General features: G+C 37.6%; 1 protein-coding gene across 1 annotated transcript; it reads right to left on the bottom strand.

Moving 5' to 3' along the window:
- Positions 1-1,512: 1,512 nt before the first annotated feature.
- Positions 1,513-18,575, bottom strand: WNT10B (Wnt family member 10B). Its single transcript, XM_053457666.1, has 5 exons — positions 18,202-18,575; positions 10,676-10,835; positions 5,560-5,822; positions 3,400-3,776; positions 1,513-2,711 (listed from the first exon to the last, which is right to left on the bottom strand). Exons 2-5 carry the CDS (start codon positions 10,756-10,758, stop codon positions 2,253-2,255), a joined length of 1,182 nt encoding a protein of 393 aa, XP_053313641.1. The 5' UTR covers positions 10,759-10,835; positions 18,202-18,575; the 3' UTR covers positions 1,513-2,252.
- Positions 18,576-20,738: the final 2,163 nt, after the last annotated feature.

The raw sequence follows: 20,738 nt of genomic DNA, 5'->3' as shown, positions 1-20,738 counted from the left end.
TCTGGGGGACCATGGCTGAAAGAACTGCCCTTCCCTCTGGGCATTAAGAGGTTAATATAAATCCTGACTGTGCTTTTCTACACTGCAAAATTCAATATTTCTACATTTACTATGTGCTTCTTAGCCCTGTAAATGTAGAAATATTGAATAGTCTACAGCAAAAGATGCAGTCTTCTTGGAAGGCTTGCAGGCCAAAAAGACATGCCTCTAATGTGGAAACAAGGCCAAGTGTATTCATGAAAACACAGGAACTAGGGTGGACAAAAAGGCAATAGGTGCTCTGGACTGATGAGTCAAATTTTTCAATATTTGTTTTCTGAAGGGCTGGGGAGCGATATAAGAATACGCATTTGCAGGCAGCGGTGAAGCATGGTAGAGCTCCTTACATGTTTGAGGGAGCATTTCTACAAATGGAGTTGGGAATTTGGGTCAGAATGAATGCTCTCAATGCTAAGAAGTACAGGCAGATGACAACTGTCCCAAACACGCAGCCAAAGTTATTAAGAACTATTTTCAGTGTAACGAAGAACAAGGGATCCCGGAAGTCATGGAACGGCCCCCACAGAGCCCTGATCTCAACATCATTGAGTCTGTCTGGGAATAGATGAAAAGGGAGGCAACTGAGGCTACCTAAATCCACAGAAGAACTGTGGCTAATTCTCCAAGATGTTTGGAACAACCTACCTGCTGACAACTGTGTGCAAGTGTACCTAGAAGAATTAAGAAGAATTAATGTTGTTTTGAAGCAAAAGGGTGGTCACACCAAATATTGACTTGACTTAGATTTTTCTTCTGTTTCCTCACTTTGCATTTTGTTAGATGATAAAAATAAACGATCATGCCTATTGCAGATAAAAGTTAACTCTGTGTTATACAGGAGGTCTGTGTATAGGACACAATCATGAATCAGGGTTGAGCTGTTTCTTGGATGCTGATGCATATTATCTATAAACTTGATGGAGTCTTGCTTTGACTAACCATAACCTGTTTTTCTAAATAAAGCTGTGCTATTGCATACCTGACTCCAATCTATATGTCTAGTGTGATCCTTTATACGGTCCATGGTCGTAAGGGTGGAGGAGATTTGCTACAAAAATATAATTCTGATTTTGCATGTCCTCAGGGTGATTTGTCTGAATATAGAAACATTGAAACAAAGTATTTGTCAGCAGATAAGAACCATTCAGCCCATCCAGTCTGCCCAATGTCTGAATACTTTCACTAGTCCCTTCTATCAAGGATAGCATTATGCCTATGCTATGTATGCTTAAACCACTGTATTAACTTATATCACTTCTGCAGGAAGGCTGTTTAATGCATCTACCTTCGCAGTAAAGTTACTTTTGCAATACTTCTCAGCATCTACTGAATAAATACAATATTTAAAAAATGTAAACGGCCAGCCCCTTACACCTCAGCTCAGTCTTAACGCAATACAATGAATACCTCCATCTCTACAGAATTTTACATATTTCAAATAACAATTTGATGACAAAAAGCACCAAGGGGAAGTTGTTTTAGTTTAATTTAATACACAAACTCCAACATGTCTTAGTAGGTGGAGGCCTTGGAGTTAGACAAGGCCTTTGTACTATCTACTGCCATAATTCTCAGCACATAGTGAATAAATACAATATATCAAAAGTATTTATAATGTAAGCTTTGATTAAAGTTCTTCATCTTTTTCTATTTGTGATGACATCCAAGCCAAATGTGGCATCCTATTTGTGGTGATAATTTTAGGAGCTCCTGTCCCATCACTCACTTCTTTCTTCTTCTGTATTAGAATTATGTTTCACAGAGCAAACAGGAAATATGTTTTAAAATGGGGTTTTCTATACACCTTATCCAGACTGAAACATGATTTGAGTCACTCATCCAAAATATGATTCCTACTACTGATTTGTAGCCAATGTCGCAAAAGCCAGACATGAACTGAATTACTAAAGGATACTGGAAGCCACATGTTTCTTGTTGCTTGCTTCGCTTCTGCCCTTTTCTGGAATGTGTAACGTTGAGGGATAGCAGAGTCTTCGAGATGTATATGTTTTAAAGTCAATGTGAGATGCTTCTGATTTGTCATTCTACCTTCTGGTGCCTCAGGCCAGCAGATGTTGTGAAATTTGGGCAGTGATTCACCATGCATGTTAAGCTTTATGTACAGAGTTCCATATGATGTTCAGTGCTGTACAAGAATAAATTAATTACTGTCTTGAGAATCCAGATACTTGGAGCTTGAGACTGAATCAAAATCACTTACAGACATTGACCCACTGTGTGACCCGACACTCCTCACACATGACATAACAACACCAATGGAAGCGGCAATTGCAGCGCTCTCGTCGGGTCTGCATAAGGATGTTATGGCCTCTCCCGCAGCAGAGACTGGCACAACTGTCCATCTGATGGCTTGTTTTGTTGCACACTCGTCCTTGGGTGCCAGGAGAATCCACTCGTGGGTCCCTCTCACAGAAGTCTGGAGACTTCTCAAAGTATACAAGCTCGCCAGCCAGGCGCTTTTTGTTAAGACGTGGGTGAAAGGCTCCACTATTCTTGTTACGGGAGTTGACAAACACAGCACGTTGTAACTTCTCCTTCAGTATGGTACTAACAGAACGAAAATCAGGAGTTACATGCCAACACGTCTTGAACTGGCAGCTCCCCGATGTACCGTGGCATTTGCATCTGCGCTTCATGTTTTCTGTTACAGACTGGAAAAGAAATATAGTAAAACAATGTCCAACATTACAAGTGCTCCTTCACACAGTCTACATTTTCCCCTAGTGCCTGGGTGCAGATGTCAACCAAGCTTTGTCCCCAGACAGGCAGGGCACATTAATAAACAAATGAGGACTGGGAATGCAGGACAACAATGATCAGATTTAACAAAATGATGTCATAACATACTTACTTCCATTCCAAAACCTAATCTGTCTCAACACTAAGTTTTCTTAACCCTTTAACTAGTGAGAAATAGTCTTACTGTACAGTGGTATGTTACATCAGTGTACACGTAAAATGGATGTATGTAACTAATACCAGTTTAGGCCAATGCTGGAAAGATTAAAAGATTATAAAACACCATAACTGAATCCAATAATGAAAACTATCACTTGTTATTCGTTTTATGTTTTGTGTTTCTATAGTTATATTTTTTAGCTCTGATAATACATTTGTTTATTCAAAAGGCATAGCCACATATTTCATGACAGTTATAACCATTTGGTTGTCAGCCCTACAGTAGAGTCACTGCAACTATGCCGGCAACCACATGTAACAGATTATAACATTTTAATATTTGAGTAGTGTCTCCAAGTGAACATATTTAGAAAGTTTCCATGTGTGCTAATCCTCTATTTCACATTGAATGACCAGCAGAAATTGACAATCAGATCTCACCTGCCTCCCCACACGGTTATTATGTATCCTCATCCGCGCTTGAATATCCCTTGGTGATTCTCTTGAGTCCAGAAAATCTCTGGAGAATTTCTCCCCAAACTCTAGTTCATGTTTGCAGCCTCCCCACTCCCAGGTATCCTGGGGACTGGGTTCCGGAGTCTCTCTCAGAAGTGGGGTCAAATCCCTGGATAGACCCTTTACTTTGGATAGAGCTTGGAGCTGCAATTGATTCAGTTTCAATCGTATGTTTTCTTCAGTGCCACGACGTTTCCATTCACACCCACAGCCCTGCAGCTTACCAAGGCTGCATGCTGTGGCCACCGAATGCATGACACCAGCAGCTAATAGCGAGAAGGCAAAGGCACTCTCCCGAAATCCTAACAGGAAGGAAGAGAGAGTCTAATGACTAGCTGTCTCATCTTTAATTGCCTAGCTGTAATGGTTAGACACTGCCTACCCTCCTATGATGGTTAACAGAGATTACATTAGTGTAATGATCTGAACTTCACCAAATTAATGGAGAATTTCTGTTTACAGAGCGAAAGGAAGATATGGGAATACAAACTAATGGTGAAAATTGATGCCCTTAATTCAGGCACACAATACACACAATCAACCTTATACATAGTCTACAGCAGTCTACACCAAAGGAGACTACTCATGCCAAATTTGCATTTCCATTTAACACTACTACACAAATGTAATCTCTATTCAAAAACTTTGTATCTTACTTTATACACGTATGAGCAATGTCTGCTTTAAATGTATAATATGCCTGAAGAAGAGACCTAGATACTCTCAAAAGCTTACAATCCATTATACTTCTGTATCAATAAAGGTATCATCTTGTTCTTTCTACGGCTAACACGGTACAACTCTATACCTTTACCCTCCTAAGAACATTTCCAACACATTCAGGGCTGGACTTCACACTCCCATCTGTGGTAGACAGAACACTTCATTACTTCTTGTATTGTGGAATCCAGAGTTACAAAAGGATGTGTTCTATATTGATACGAAACATGAACGTATGTTTACTCTTTAGTCCTAACTACATGGCTCCTCAAATTATGGACTTTCTCTGCCTAAGGGGAAATGTTGGCTTTCATACTTGGAAAGAATGTAGAGTTCCGAACAAATATTGATTTTAGTAGAGTTAGACTCTGAAGATCATTCTATTTTGCAAGGAGTTAAGGGGAGTTCTGCCTGCTATGTTGAAAACCATATTTTTCCCTAAGATCCCCATCCAGATAGTCAGAGTCCTAGACCTTGTGAAGTTGTTACTTGCATTTGGGAAATTCCCATCATCAGCAGCTGTGTCTAATCCTTTCCTAGTGTCTAAATTACCGTAAACTTCTGTTCTGTTTTATAGGCTTCTCTTTCCTATCAATTTGCTTACTGGCCCTGGTTCAATACGCTGTAAGGCTGATTCCTAAAGCTGAAAAGGTATTTGGCCCTATTTCAAAGGATGGGCTTCAATTCTCATCATCAGTTGGGGGTGGATCTAAATATCTTCATGAAAATAAGTTCTGTGCTGAAAATGTTCTCTTCCTATGCTACCCCCATCACAAGTCATTGCCCCTTTTTTAATTATTTATCAGTATCTCTCATAGTAAGGGATCACACACCTTAATTCTAAGAGTCTAAAATGTATTTACTCTAATATGAACAAAATACATTTTCCACAGCGCTCGTTTAGGTGCAATTCTACTACAGTTGGTAAGCACATGTATATGCAAAGGAGTCAGCCTGAAAAAGTAAGCCCTTGTTGTCATAAGGCTGTTGTCAAACAAGGTAATAACTTTTTTAAGATGCTCATGAACTTTTCACGCAGCCACCTTGACTGAAGTATACCATGTATGTATCAAGATATCTGTCTGTCAAGATTATTGTCTAGAATTGTAATGCAGGGGCTGGAGGTAGGTATGCTGTAAGCTTCACTTCCACACATATTTGCATCGAGTGGCTGGGATCAAGTGTGGACTAGATGGCTAGTATATGTTTTTTCTCCTTCGGTGGTTCTCATGTGAACTATATCTGAAACCCAGAAAGCATAATGCTCTATGGGGATGAATGTGTGCATGCATAAAAATGTCCTGGAAATGTGTTAAATTACACTCAAGATACCGCTTATGCACTGTTGTTCTGCGTGGACCGTACCTCTTTTAAGGATGGCGCTATCATGGGGCACTTTACCCCCCGTTTCCAAAGTGGAACAGTTCCAACGCTGCCCTCTCAGTTGATGCTGACATTCGTGGATAGCAATTTGTATCCCTTGCAGTGCTGAAGCTGTGACATCAGGGCTGCGCACGCAGAGTCCCATTTGACGTTTGCTTAGGCCAGGCAATGTCAGACAGACGGTGTTGGGAGTCAGTATGGGGTCATTTGGTAACTTCAAACCCAGGATATCATTGCACAGAACACTGGTGAGAAATGGATAGGAAGGTTAAGAAACAGAGTAATCATTTCTTGTTTGAGGAGGAACACAGTACCGGTATATTACAGGAAAGTGAAAAAATGTATTTCTTTAGTGTGGAGCACAGGGCTCTGCATATAAACAGTGAGAAGCGGAGTATGAGTTTTGGGCATTTGGGCATTGAAGACCAGCTTGTGCAGTTGATGCCAGGAAAGCCCTTTAATCATTTAAGCAATTCTGGAAACATCTCGCAGTATAAGTAAGGTCTGTTTAATTGTATTGTTCCCATGGCATAAGGAATGTATATTATTTTCAAATAAATGTGGGTAAGGCTTATGAACTTCCTCTGCTGCCAGACTGGAAAAGCAGATCTGGACATATTTGGCCACCAGACCCATATATTTTGTTTTGTAGTCAAGCTCATGTGCCCACACACCACGCCAGGGGTGTGACTAGAAATCACAGGTCCGCAGTGTGAAAATTCCCCCGGGCACCCCAAATTCTTAAGCAACTTATCCCACAGTGCCAAATTTGTCCCAAACAGCTTGTCTGTACTACCATTGTCTGTGCCACAGTTTGTCTGTGCCATCTGTTCCTCCAAACATCTCTGTGCCATCTTTGACCCTAAACATTTTGTCTGTGCCCCCAAACAGCCTGCTTGTGCTATCTCAGTTACCTAAACAGATGGCCTGTGCCATCTCTGCCCCTAAACAGCCTGCCTCTGCCACCTATATCCCCTAAACAACAAGCCTGTGCCACTTCTGCCCCTTAAACAGTCTGTCTGTGCCACCTCTGTCCCTTAAATAGCCTACCTGTGCCACCTCCACCCCTAAACAGTCTGCCTGTGCCACCTCTGCCCCCAAACACCTTTGTCAATTTGCTCCAAGTCAAAGTTATGTTTAATATAAGACACAGATGATTCTACAATGCATGAACATTTTACACTTGCTGGGTATCAAAGAATCCTACCACATAACAGCATAGTGTGTAAGTTTGTGTATTCAGCAGGCGCCTGCACATCCTGTACTTCATTTATCAGATCCTATTTAGGCAATATTCAAAAAAACAAGGTACATACTTTTTTGTAAGGCCTATTATTGCCTCAAAAATACTTGTTTTTAAGTAACATTACAAGAGTGTTCATGCTTCATTACAGCCATGAGCCACACATTTTGTGCAGAGCCATGCTTCTTTAACACATCTTTGAAGAAATACCACCTCATACTTTGGTGTCTGGGTGCATGCCATTTCTGTTGGGATCGGAATACTAATTTGGATCTTTGCATTAACAGATGTACCTGAAACATTAAACTACAGGACAAGACCTGCTAAGCACACAGGCAATAAATAAAAAAAATTACAAGCCTGTAGATAATTGCATTCCAGCGAACATTCTCTACTCTTACACCGGGAACTTGTTTTAGTTTTGCTACTGATTGTCTTCCTTGTAACAAGGAAAAAATATATTTTTTCATGCCAAAACAGATTAAAAGGGTTATGTGAAATTTAATAGGGTAGAATTAGAGGGATTGGGGGGTCTGGGTTTCTTAATTGCCTGTAAATGGTTTCAGAAGGCTTATCCCTAGCCCCTTATCCTGCCCCATGTTGAGGACAGAAGCCAGCAATACTGTGGGACGCTCCTTGCAGGGTGGGAATATATTTGTCTTCACTTCATCTCTAAACTTTAGCAACTTCTCTCCTGCTAAAAGGAGGGGCAGGAAAACAGAACTCAGAGCCAAGGGACCGAACGACAGATCAAAACATGTCGATGCTGAAGGGGAAAATAATTCATGTTTTATAACCTCAATAATAAAGGCAAACATTTGCGAAACAGGAAGCAAGGAACCAATAAAACATACACAGAAATACATTATTATTATTAGCATATATATTAGCAAACGCTCATCAAACTATATTTATACTCAACATCAGCAGAGTTCCTGGACTGTGGCGTATTTTGAAGCATATCAGTCTTACAAATTACACATATTTAGAAAGGTATATATTGGGTGATTGCACAAAATGACTCTGAACATACTCCCTTGCTCATGTAGATTTACCTGTATCAGTACTAGTGAAGTAATGTAACAGGTGTAAGTACTGTAAAATATTTTTTGTACATAAAGGAACTGTTGAGAGCAGTATAAAACCATTGGATTAAACCTGCATCATGAGTGACAGTAATAGACAATCTATATTTGTGTAATGTGTAGCCAGCTCTACGGCGTTCAACAGATCAAAGTCATGACCTTGTACTGTCCAGAGTGCAACTATGAGCTTAACAGTCTGGTTTGACAAATATCAAGTATATTGGTCATTCCAGGTTTGTTAGATAATCCTACCTATCAGGGACAATTTACTGTCCCTGTTAGGCCCACTGAATAATGTGTATTATAAATGAAGGCCATGTTATGAGTACTTTATTATGCATTCTTAATAAATAATAAAAAATACTTACCTTAACAAGAAGTTGCAACCACAGAGCTGCAGATGCCCTTCTCCTTCATGGTCCAACAGCTCTCACCACTGATTGGTTGCTTGATTTCAATTAGAGTGGTTTCCACGCATGCACATGGAAGTCTGCATAGACCCCCGTGTCCAGCATACCCCTAACCCGGTGCAGGCCCAACACGCTAAGTCTGTACACCAAAATATGATGTAATTTCCTAGCACTCATAATAGGACATAGGACCTTAAGGAGCAGAAGAGCTAGCACCAGCCTACCCCCTCTTGAGCCAAAAAAGGTAAGTTGTGAGTGTGTAAGTGTAAATAAGTACATAAGTGTGTGTAAATATGTAACTGTATGTCTGTGTAAGTATGTTACTGTTTGTGCGTACTATACATGTATATATATACATAGTACACACACTGACTCTAACACTTTACATACTGACACATCAGTGTATATTGTTAGCATGTCTGTGCATGAGTGTATGGTGATAACATGTGTGTATTACTGTACGACGTGTTTGTAAACATATAATGTTAGCATGTGGGTGTATGTTTATGTATAGTGTTAGCATGAGTGCATGTGTGTAATTATTTGGTGCATAGATCCTGCTGCACATTGACATTGTTCCATTGCCTTCCTGATTTATATATATTTTTATTTTTTTGTTACATTTTAAACAATGCATTTTAATGTACTCTCAGAGGACTGTAATATGCATTATTCTTTGGTGAGGCTGTCTGGGTCATTAAACTGTCGCTTTCACAAATTATCACTCCACAGTTTAAATATCTGTAAAGGCCACGGAACATACCTTTCTCTTGTCAATGCACTCACAATAAATAAATGCCCAATATATGCATTTCTTGCTAATTCCTGACTGAAGAATGCTAGAAATGAAGATTTATAGTCGCCCCACCAGTGAAATGCAATAAATTTAGAAAGCTAATTATCTGAGTTCCTTAAATTTATGGTATGTATGTAATCCGGAAACTAAAAAAAAGTCCTTATCTTTGCATATATAGCACCTGTGAGGCCAAAACGTAAAACAACAACTTCATTATCTGAAGTTTTTAAATATTCATGTTTGGGATAGATTGATTAATGTAAAATTTGAGTGCAGGAACAATATATGCAATTAGTATATATTTATATATTTTTTACAATGTTGTACGAATTGTACTTCTGAACAGAAATATTTCATGCGCAGTGACTCCTACATACACCAAGTAATATTATTTATACCTATAGATGAAGTGCATCAAAGAACAATTTGGAAACAATCAAGGAAGCAAAAGCTAGGGAGGGCCCTGCTCACATGGGCTTACAATCTAACGGATCTATTAAAGGGACACTCCAGTCATCAAGTGCAAGTTAAAGCATATGATAGCTTAGAAGCCCCTGTAACTTTACTGTATGTGGCATCCCTTTTACTTGGGGATTCTGCAGAATCACCCCACCCCCCACAATGCATTTGTCCCTTAGCTAATTTCAATACATGAGATGTGTTCTGCCAAACACATCTCCTTGCCCATGATATACTTACCTCCTTTAGGGGGATTCTTGGGACACTGGAATGTCACTTTAATTTATGATGGTTTCAATGCATGCAGAACTTTACACCTAGCTCCACCAGAATAGACAGGTCAAGGTCTGTGTCTTTTTTTCCAATAAAGTATTTTTGCAGAAGGATTTACCTTTTTTTTTGAGTTTTTTTTAATATTTATAAATCCATGGGCCCACTAAAGGAAACACACATATTGATGTTTAGGTAACACTGCCGGGTGGAACCCCTAGTTGCAATAACAGGGTGGTATCTGAGATGAGTCATGGCTCGGGGAATTTAGAATGAACTCAGCCCAGGGTAGTAACTCAACTCGATTATCCTGTGTTCCAGAAGTGAAGCAACAATGAAAACGCTCCAAACTCTGATTTACCCTTTCAGTAGAGCACGTAAATTAAGCACGATAAGCTGCCAAAGTTACACAAAAATCTTTATAAACTATCATTAGAACAAAAATGTAGACTACATATGTGTATTGTGTTATATAGCCCGTATGCAAGTAAGTCTTCATTGTATTCTGCACTAAGGCCACCTTCAGCTCAGTGGGTGAAGATAGTTTCATGTCTTAAAATGAATGAGAATGATACCTTTCTGAGTTGATATTGTAAGTGATGATATCCATCATGTTTCATATGGTCACATCAAGCAGAAATGCTTAGTTGTATTAATTGGTATTTTCCATTGAAAGAGCAATAGTGTAAGTTCAGTAAGTTATTATTATTACCGTTTATTTACTAAGCTCTAAACTATTTTGCCTGGGAGCATGAATATGATACATGCTATATACATCAATTTATTGAATTTCTAGCATTTTTGACCCCCCTGTCACCTCTGGCGACATACATACCCGCTGCAGATCCAGATGGTTATGGTAAAAATCTGGAGCCAGGTCTCTGTGTGAGTGTCCCAGGCCATCCTCTGACCTTTCATTGGACAGTTGTGTCAGATGGTGAGGGTCTTCCTTCATCTCCTGGCCCGAGGGGCTGCCCTTTTCTGTTCTGCTGATGCTGTTAGAGGAAAAAAAACATTTTACATACATTTAATACAGTTTTTATTATATATGCTTTATCTTTCTGTATAAATTATTTGCATTTTCATCTTTAAGTCTGCCATAGACAATCTGACCCTTTATCTATTAGCTGAGCTATTCACACCTAAAGTCTAAGAATTCTCACAGATCTACCTTAGTCTATCCATGTACATACATACACAAACTACCGGTCAAACGTTTGGGGTCACTCAGAAATGTGTTTGTTTTTGAAAGAAATGCAAATTTTGTCCATTAAAATAACATCAAATGCATAAGACATTGTATCTGGAAACCGCTGATTTTTAATGGAATATCTTCAAAAGCGTACAGAGGCCATTTATCATTGCCATGACTCCTGTGTTTCGATGGCACTTTGTGTTCGCTAATCAAAGTTTAAAAGGCTAATTGATCATTAGAAAACTATTTTACAATTATGTTAACAAAGCTAGAAGTTTCCTTGTTTCCCATAAAAACAGCTGTGACCCCAAACTTTTGAATGGTAGTGTATATAGTCAGTCATGCATTCTCCACCCACTATGTTTACATAAATATCTCTTGATTAAATCATTATCATTTACAGCTGGGATAGATGTGTGAACCACTTTAAATGTGGAGACAAACAGAAGTCAGTTCAATACAACTGTTCCCATGATTATCGGTGCTGCATTATCCAGAAGCTATATTGCCTTGCCTCTCATTTGGTTTCATACCCTGTACCACTTTCATATGTCTCAGCTGCAAAAGCCACCTGTGCTCTGTCCACCATACACTTACACATTCATACACACTCTCTCATTCTTGCCCTTTGCCTTATCTTCACTGCAGGTTCTACTCTCAGTGTGAGCTGCCCTGCTGCTGCCACCCTACTACCACATGATTACATGACATGTGTTAAATGAACCCACTCAGCGCCCCAGTTACTGGCCTTCTGGGTGCCGTGCGCCAGTGACACCCGCCTTAGCACACCCCTGGCTATAGATAGTATTCAGAAATTTATTTTGTTCTGTTACATTTTGCAAAGGCTATAGCTCATATTTAAGATGCTTTACTATTATTGTAATCATTCGACATGTTTTTATGAACATACTGGTGACAAAAACTGTCACAAGCTGGCTACATCTTTAAATTGGTTGAAGAAGCCATTCATACATGGGGCAATTTGAGACTTTCCAGTAAATTTACTGACAGTCACTGGTAATGCAGCTAATACTTAAAATGTCAAAAAAGACAACATTGGCCATCAGTAAAAATGAGTATATTAAAAGAGCATTTACATTCAATGAAAGACTTTTCTAACATCTCTCATGTAGTCCTTAATTGTGCCATGATGTTCAGGGTAAATAATGTTGGGATTGAAGGTTGACATCAGGATTAAAAATGTATTAACCATGCACACAGATACTTTGTTAACATCTCACGATAATTATTATAGCTGTGCTTCATGCTGAAAGCACTTGCAGGCAGTTGTATGTTCAAATAACTTTAAAATGTATTAACATACCTGTCAGACACAGCTGATTTTTAAGAAATACGTACAATGACATCTCCGAGCAGCTGAAAAAATATGTATCTTTCCTTTCCCTTATTTTGGCACCAGACATTCAATTTTATAAACCTATCTAAATGAATAAATTGTGCAGCGCACTTTTAGTTTTATACATTTATCCAAGTTGATATATTGTGCTAAGTTTTAAAAGTGTATTTACAACCACAAGAGTCAATGTTATAGCTCAACAGGTTGCTCTGGTGAGTAGATTAGACACAATTTAAATTAGTCAATAACATTGTATTTATGATATATTGTTACCCTTTATAGATACTGATTTAAGTTATGCCTCTACAAAAACAACAGTAACAGCAATTTAAAAAATATATTGAAACTTCTTAAGCTTCCCAGTAGCTAACCACGGGTTTTTCTATGTCCTTTCCCTTTCTATGTACCAACACCTTAGTCATATACGGTATTAGTCAATTGAACTAGAAGCAGGTTAACTAGTGTTTCCAGTGTTTCTATATTACTAGAAATGAACTAGAAGCAGGTTCACTAGTGTTTCCAGTGTTTCTATTTTACTAGAAATGAGCTAGGAGCAGGTTAACCAGGGTTTCCAGAACATCTGCCTAGGGACAGTTAAGGAACCATAGTTGTGTTGGCACGACTGGTTTTCCAAATCCAGACAACTACTTGCAAATGCAACCAATGTGTAAATGACTCAATGAAATTTCCAAAGGTATGGCTCCATTCTCTAATCTGAAAAGTTGTTCAATGAACACAGTAGTAGATGTGGACACCTGCTGCACGAGTCCTACATAAATGTATGTCTCTAAAATTAAACACCATCCTACAGATCATGATTCTGACCAGAAGGTCACAGTTCCAAGGTTATTATTCTCCCCTGTGCAACATGTCCCAGGCATCCACACCCCTTGCCATGGTCCTTATCAAGGACTACACTTTTCTTTCATGTGAAGTGAAAGGTGGAACTTATTGATGCAGATGCTTATTACCATGAAATATCCAAAGCATGTCTACATTTTTTAGCATGTTTTTTGAGTCTTGAAAAAGTGGCTGCTGACTTCTAATCATCTATGTCTTGAGATGGCTTCACTCTCTACCCCCAGTTCATTTTCTCCTTTAATTTGATTTGAGAAGGTAACACGGTGCCACAGTAACGGCCCTCCTAACATTTTTCTGCAGGTCACCCTCCTTAACACAGGACTATTTGCAGAATCTCGTGTCACTTTCTCCTTGAGAAATGCCAACAAGTGCGGATTTATTTGATTAAATACAGAGACAAGCAAGTGTAGATTTTTCTGTTTACTTCAATTGTGATTGGTGTCATCTTGGAGGCACCTTGATTCCCAGCACCCTGCAGCCAGATTTACCCATTTACCAAACATACCTGTCCTCAGACAGGCATTACTAGAAAAAAAGGCAATGTCTTGAATTCCTGCAGATCATATGTTTTGTGAATGGTGGGGCTTGAAAAGCCCTGATTTATTTTCCTTAAACCAAAGGAATCTTTTGCAAATTACCAAGCCATATGCATAATTTCAAAACAATCTAGCCAATGCCACAACTCCATCCAAACATTGACACTCATACTGCAAACTGCATCTTCCTCATATCCAAGCTGTTATCCACTCTGTGTCACCTAAGATAATATAGAAGCATGAATACTTTTGACCTAGCATGAAATTGCCACTGGTGATGACATCTGACTTGTATCTACAATGAATAACAAGGAACACACAATATATACTCATTAATATATAAAACGATCCACTGAAATATTATATTTGTATTATCTGTGTTCTAAGGGACAAGTATGCATGATTAGGATGTACAGCATTCTGGTGGAGACCTGTGGATTATAAACTGGTGGTTTTTTTATATAAATGTCATTTCTAAGAGGACTGTTTAAGGACCGATATGTATATATATATATATTACAGTTTTTGGTAAAATATTTGTTTTCTTTTGTATTGATTGAGGCCTCTGTATTCGTGCAATTGTTCCATAAATGCGTGCAGAAGCTCATTTCTCACAATTATTTTATGTTTACTACACTAGCACAAATATGACTCCAGTGTCCTAATTCTGTGAGCAAGAGCAATAGTCTTAAAAAAGAAATAAATCAAGAACAGGAAGGCAGCAACAATGAACAATGTGGAAAAAGAGAAAGGAAATAGATAACGAAGACCGTCACCTTTAAGAACTTAACACAATTTTTTTTAAAAATCTGGGTTTTTTTTATAATTTGTAACTGTTAAGCATTTTTAAAGATCCTATTAATAAAAGATTTCATCTCAAATAGTGAAGGTCACATAAGGCTACAGAAAAGACACACATCATCTTCTGTCTCCTGGTTCGTTCACCAGTTATAAATCAGATTGTGTGTGTTTCCAAAATAAATGGGCTAATTGAGGAGAAATCATCAGGTGGATGCTGAAAAATATAAATGTTCTAAGCACACAACATATGAAGAACATCTCCCATATGTCCCGCTATAGGAGGGAGAGTCCCTCTTTGAGACCCAAATCCCTCTGTCATTCTTTCTCGATTAATATCCTTTTTTCAGGAGAACAACATTTTTGCCATGTATAAGTGTGTTACACGAGAAGGTCACAAAGTCATTGAAGATCTGACCCAAGGCTATGCCTCCAACCACAACCCAAAAACAAGTGTCCCTCTTTAGCATAATGTTGGGAGGTACGAGGTTACAGTAAAGGTGTAATGTGTAATCAATGCTAAGTTTTCCTAGATGATAGTTCTTCCAAGAGTAGGGAACATGAATGTGGACACCCTTGATGACACATATAGAGGATAAAAATCTAAAAGAAGAATCGGTTACAAGGATGGTGGATATACAATTCAGACAATACATAACTACATTTTTTTGTTGTTCCTATTAATCCCTAAGCCACATATTTGATACACTAGCACACTTGTCAGTATGGTGTCATTCTTCATACATCTCTCCTGTTTCGATGGCCTACTGGTGAGTCCAGAAGGCCTGTAAAACATTACTTATCAGTTCCCTTTAATCACACTATATTTCCATAGTGCTGGGATAGATGTGAGAAACATTTTCACGCTGCTACAATTAAACAGTTCTCGGCAGGGCTTACTGGTATAAGTAAATAGGGCTCAGCAGGCGTTTATAGTTAAGTAATACTTAAAAACCAAATAAGCCTATGAACGACTTAATAGTAAACCGAGGCAGCACTCTGCATGTCTCCCTATAAATACTCTGCAGGGGTTAATGTTGACCCTGACTGGCCTGCAAGGGTTTAGGTTTAATAGTAGCCTCTATACTAGGTCTATTTGTGTTTGGTTTATGCGCTCGGTGATACTTTGCTGCTGTTAGACAGGTGGGAATATTGCATAATCCTCTGCAGGTATCGGCACAAGTGCAGGTTTAATCTTGTTCTGTATCCTCAGCTAAATATGGATGTGCATAAGAAGCAAGATATTACATACAAGGAAAAGATGAGCTACTGTGGGATTAGGTTATTGTAGTTTATGTGTAGGGTACACCTTAGCTCATTTTTTATAATTGGATTTAGAATTTATATTGGTCTTGTGACATATGACATATCATAAGAACGGTGTTTATATAATAATATGGACTGGTGTTGTTGTTTTGTTACATTTTGTGTATAACATATGCACTTGTTCCATGACGCTCTTAAAGGGGAAGTATCATCGGAAAATATTAATTTTATTGACCTAACCTCGCTGAGAAAATGATTATGCCTGCTACTCTTCTCAGCCACATAGGGCTTCTGTTTGTCCCAATATCTATTTTTTAGTTGGAACATAATTCTAGTTGCCGTATTGTCACATGGATTATTAAAAAAGCAAGCAATGTAAAGTAAAAACATTATTTTTTATATGAAGCAGAACTAGCTATAGTTAATATCCCCAAAATGTTAATATTTAGAAATCACTCCTTAAACACAGATATTATATTTATACAGTTCTAAATTATATGGATGGTATGATGTTTTAAAAAACACATCCATTATGAGAGTAGTTATTCCCTATTCTTCTTACAGCAGAGTATTAGGGTGGTAGGTTATATACGTCTGAGAATAAGAGCGTAGACTGATATTTATGGCTAATTCCTGGGTATATATGACTACAAATTTATCAGACCATCAGTGTACAGATCTAAACAATACCAAATAGACTCAAATTAATTGCACTTAATTCATAATAATAATAATTAATAAATCCCAATGCTACTAGTAAAACTACCATTTTTATCAAGCAAAACTATGGTTACAAACCCTATTTATAAGGTGATTCTGCTATTTAAAGGTTTAAAAATCCATACAATGGAACCAAAATCATGAAAAAGTGTAGTTAAAGCAGTTGGGAATGATTATTATTTTGTTTTTTAAATGTAACATCATTGTGTATTCTTCTGCTTAACTATATTAAGAGATTACCAAATAATAGAAAACCACAGTTATTATGTCTGAATAACACTTCTAAATGTGTGTTCCCCATTATGGTACAACCTGAACTTGGATAACATCCACTTAATTCGGTTGTGTTTAAAAAGTGACTTCTTAAGTTAAAGAAAAAAAATGAACACACCAGCAATAGATAATATCCCATCAAAAATTGAAAGACCATTTTCTGAAAGCAGGTAAACTGGGCAAAGTACAAAATCTAGGTAATTTTGCAACAGTTAAAATACATAAAATACATTTTATGGAAACATTTGTATTTTCCTAAATCTGGTCACAGTTTTTGTATAAATATAAAAGTATAAAAATGCACTATAGGTTTGATTCCTCCACAAAAATAAACAATTATTTTCAGGCAGTGTTGGTAACATGAAACACAGTAAGGAATTATTAGCTTAATCTCTTAGTCATAACACACACAGTGTTTTACAAAAATTGTCTCCTATATGCACCAGCTTGCCGGCAGTGTATATATCATAAAAAGAGCAGGTGAAATTATTGGTCTGTGTCAGTCTAGGACATAAATCTAGCAAATCAATCATGTACTTAACTTCTTGAATCAGCCCTGGTTATTTATTTTAAAAAATAACAGACACAGATGCATATAACAAAAGGGATATTATATACTCTCAATATTACATTGTCCACACTTACATAGTATTATAAAAAAACTATGCTAAGCAAATTGTATATATAAATTATATATATATATATATATATATATACTACTTTTTTTTAGTCTCCCAGTGAAATTATGTTACCCATCTTTGTGCACAACGTTTCACTATTCTTCAAAAACCCATTGCATGGCACTCAAATGGTTAACTTCCCAATGTTTTCATTCTGATGCTAATTTAATTTACAGCTACAATATAGAAACACAATACACATATTACTAAGACCTCATGTGTGCTGGGATTTAGGTAAAGCCTGTGGATGTCCTCTACATGAAGCCCTGTTGTAGTGGATTCATTAAAACATAAAGCTATATATATATATATATATATATATATATATATATATATATATATATGATGTATGAGGTGTTAATAACACAATGATTACTTATAATAGCTAGTGCACTAATAGAGTTACCAAAGCTAAGATCCTAAATGAGTTCTTATGTAATTGTCGCATTACAGACAGCTAGAAGGACTCTGTTCTAACAATATTGGGCAGCTCAGACTATATAAAGTGAGACCTTGTGGATTAGAAGAAAAAATAAAGTGCAACTTCTTTTTTGCAGCAATATGCATTTTGTTTCTAAATTCACATGGGGGTTTGCAACTGTAACTTTTTTTGTAAAAATATTTTGTATTCAGATATGAACCCCTCACCCTCCTTTCTGTCTTCCATTGTCCTACCTTCCTCTCCAGGGCTTGCTCCTTTGCTTATGTGTTGATGATGTTTCCTTTGGGTTTTTTAGAGCACATCATGGCTTGAGAAATCCACTAAATTTATTTGGTCTCTCCCCACCCTGTTTTGCCAATTGTCCTAGCAGTATGTCCCATTAGCACTTGGCACTTTGTCATTAGGTCTGAGCAGTGGTTGTGATACAGCCTCCAGTTCCCAGTCACAGAGCTTCTTTAAGGATACAGGGCTGTGTCTTGCAGATTATCCCACTCTCTGTGAATTTGCAATGGATTGTAAACTCTCTCAGCCACTCCCTGAAGTTACTTTTCCACTCCCCCTCTCTTTCCCAATCATCATCATCATCATTATCACTATCACCCTCTTCTTGCTGTCTGGCTGCACGTTAGCTTTGCTCTTCCTTAGCATAGAAGTGTGTGTCTAGTGCTATAGGGGACAAGAGAATGAAAGATCTCAGGGCATAGTTCAAAATGCTCTAACTGCTTAACTGTGAAGCAGAACAATGTGCAGTATGTACAGGAGCAGAGGAAAAGCTGGAAACTCGTGCCCTTACAAGAGTTAGAATCTCATCTTACCTGTTATATTCCTGCACATAACCCTAAAGAGGTATCCAGATGTGTAATTAACAGAAGACGCATTTAAATGCTGCAGAATAGAATTGAAAAGTATTGTCCTTGTATTAGGCAACATCTGTTTCATCACAAGTATTTTTGTCATACAACCAATATACATTTGTAATCATATTGCAGCTTAGGCTATCACCCTAGTTATTTACACTGTACTAAAATATATATACTGATAATTTAAGATGCTTAACGTCCAGTTGGGTCATTACCTCTGTGTCTCTGCCAATAACTTAATTAGGTCAACTAAATGAAAGGTCTATGTAAGGGTTTGCCTCTTTATAAATATTCATATAAAGGTGAAACTGTTGCACCATATTGTACCTTTTCTTACTTTTTGGGGTGTAGCGTAAGGGCTTCCATTATTATATCTGGCATCCTCATGGTTTACCTAGTATGACACAGTTTTGAGTTTACACTTTTATATTCTACTCGTATTAAATCATATCTAAGATTTTTACACAGATATGTCATATGTGAAATCCCTGCTTACCTCTCAGAAAGTATTAAATAATATTTCCATGGACAGTTGATTGAATTATTAGGTAGCCTCCATAAATGGCAACTACAATAGAGTCTATGTGCATAATTGTTAAAGGGTTAATAGTTCAGAATGTGTTGTGTGAAGGCTTGCTATATTAAAGGTAATATATCTCTGTAAATGGTGCCCAAGTGACAGCATGACATTTTAATGTCAATGCATTACGTGATCATCATCAGAAACATACATCGTTATGCCCCACATTTGATTTGAAATGTTCTTTCATAAATATCACCCAGAAATATCCCAGAATTCTGCAGTCTGGCCCTGAGAAACATTGGTATAATATTAAAACAATTTGACGAATATGAAAGAAAAGATTGGGGACTATTAGGTGATTTGTATTAGTACATTAATACATTAGTATGTACAACCCTTCTACCTATCCTTCATGCTTTTGATCCAAAGGAGGCTAAAAAAAACCCCACTCTTGCTGAAAGGAAAGATCAGATCAAAATGTATTATAAAAGTGAAAAAAACAATCCCACGTGGATAAGCAAATAAATGAAAAAATATATTACGTTCCCAAAGTACTGCCGCAGCCCAGAAAACACTCCTCGGGATGTCTGAAATACCGATCAGCACAACTTGGGGTGAAGGTGAGGTAAAGTAATAATCACAAATAAAATGAAATAAACACATATACGCACTTTATTTCATTTGATTTGTGACTATTACTTTACATTACAACTCTCCTGAGGAAGATAAACTTGCATTTGGCGAAACGCGTTGAGATCAGATTGGGGCCATTTGGATTTTCGTTTATTGCGAGCAAGATCAACTGGACGAGATATTGCACCATTGGAGTCTCTTTGATCTTCCAGATTTTAAAGAAGATATTAAAAGAAAATGTTACCACAATTTGTAATGCGCCTTCTTTTCATCATGTTTGTGAGTGAAATTCATTTACTTATTTATTTGGAATATTGTACTTTTACAATATTGCACTATTATTGTTGTCACTTTTTTTCCCAAGTACATGCGCCCCAAGTTGTGCTGATCAAAAATGTATTATGATTCATCATTAAAATGTCTACTGTTTTGTAGCTCAGAGTTTCTCAACCACAAATGGCCTCTCTATAATGTTTTTTTATGGAAATGGAGATCATTTAACTTCGCCTGGCTGCATTGTGCTGGATATGACATGTGAGGGAGCTAACCACGGATGTCTGTGCTAGAGAAACCCATATTTGCTCCTCAGCAGGTAGAATCACGAGAGCAGCTTGCCTGCTCTCTCAATATGTTATCCTAAGAACATGGCTAGTCTGATCATTATGGTACTTCTCATGAGATAAATGTACAAATCCCTGATCTAGCACTGAGATATAAAGCCAATCAATTGATAACAATTGAGTTTATGGAACCT

This window comes from Spea bombifrons, chromosome 2, assembly GCF_027358695.1.
Source record: "Spea bombifrons isolate aSpeBom1 chromosome 2, aSpeBom1.2.pri, whole genome shotgun sequence".
NCBI classification, from domain to species: Eukaryota; Metazoa; Chordata; class Amphibia; order Anura; family Pelobatidae; genus Spea; species Spea bombifrons.
This window is presented reverse-complemented; position numbering and strand designations above follow the sequence as displayed.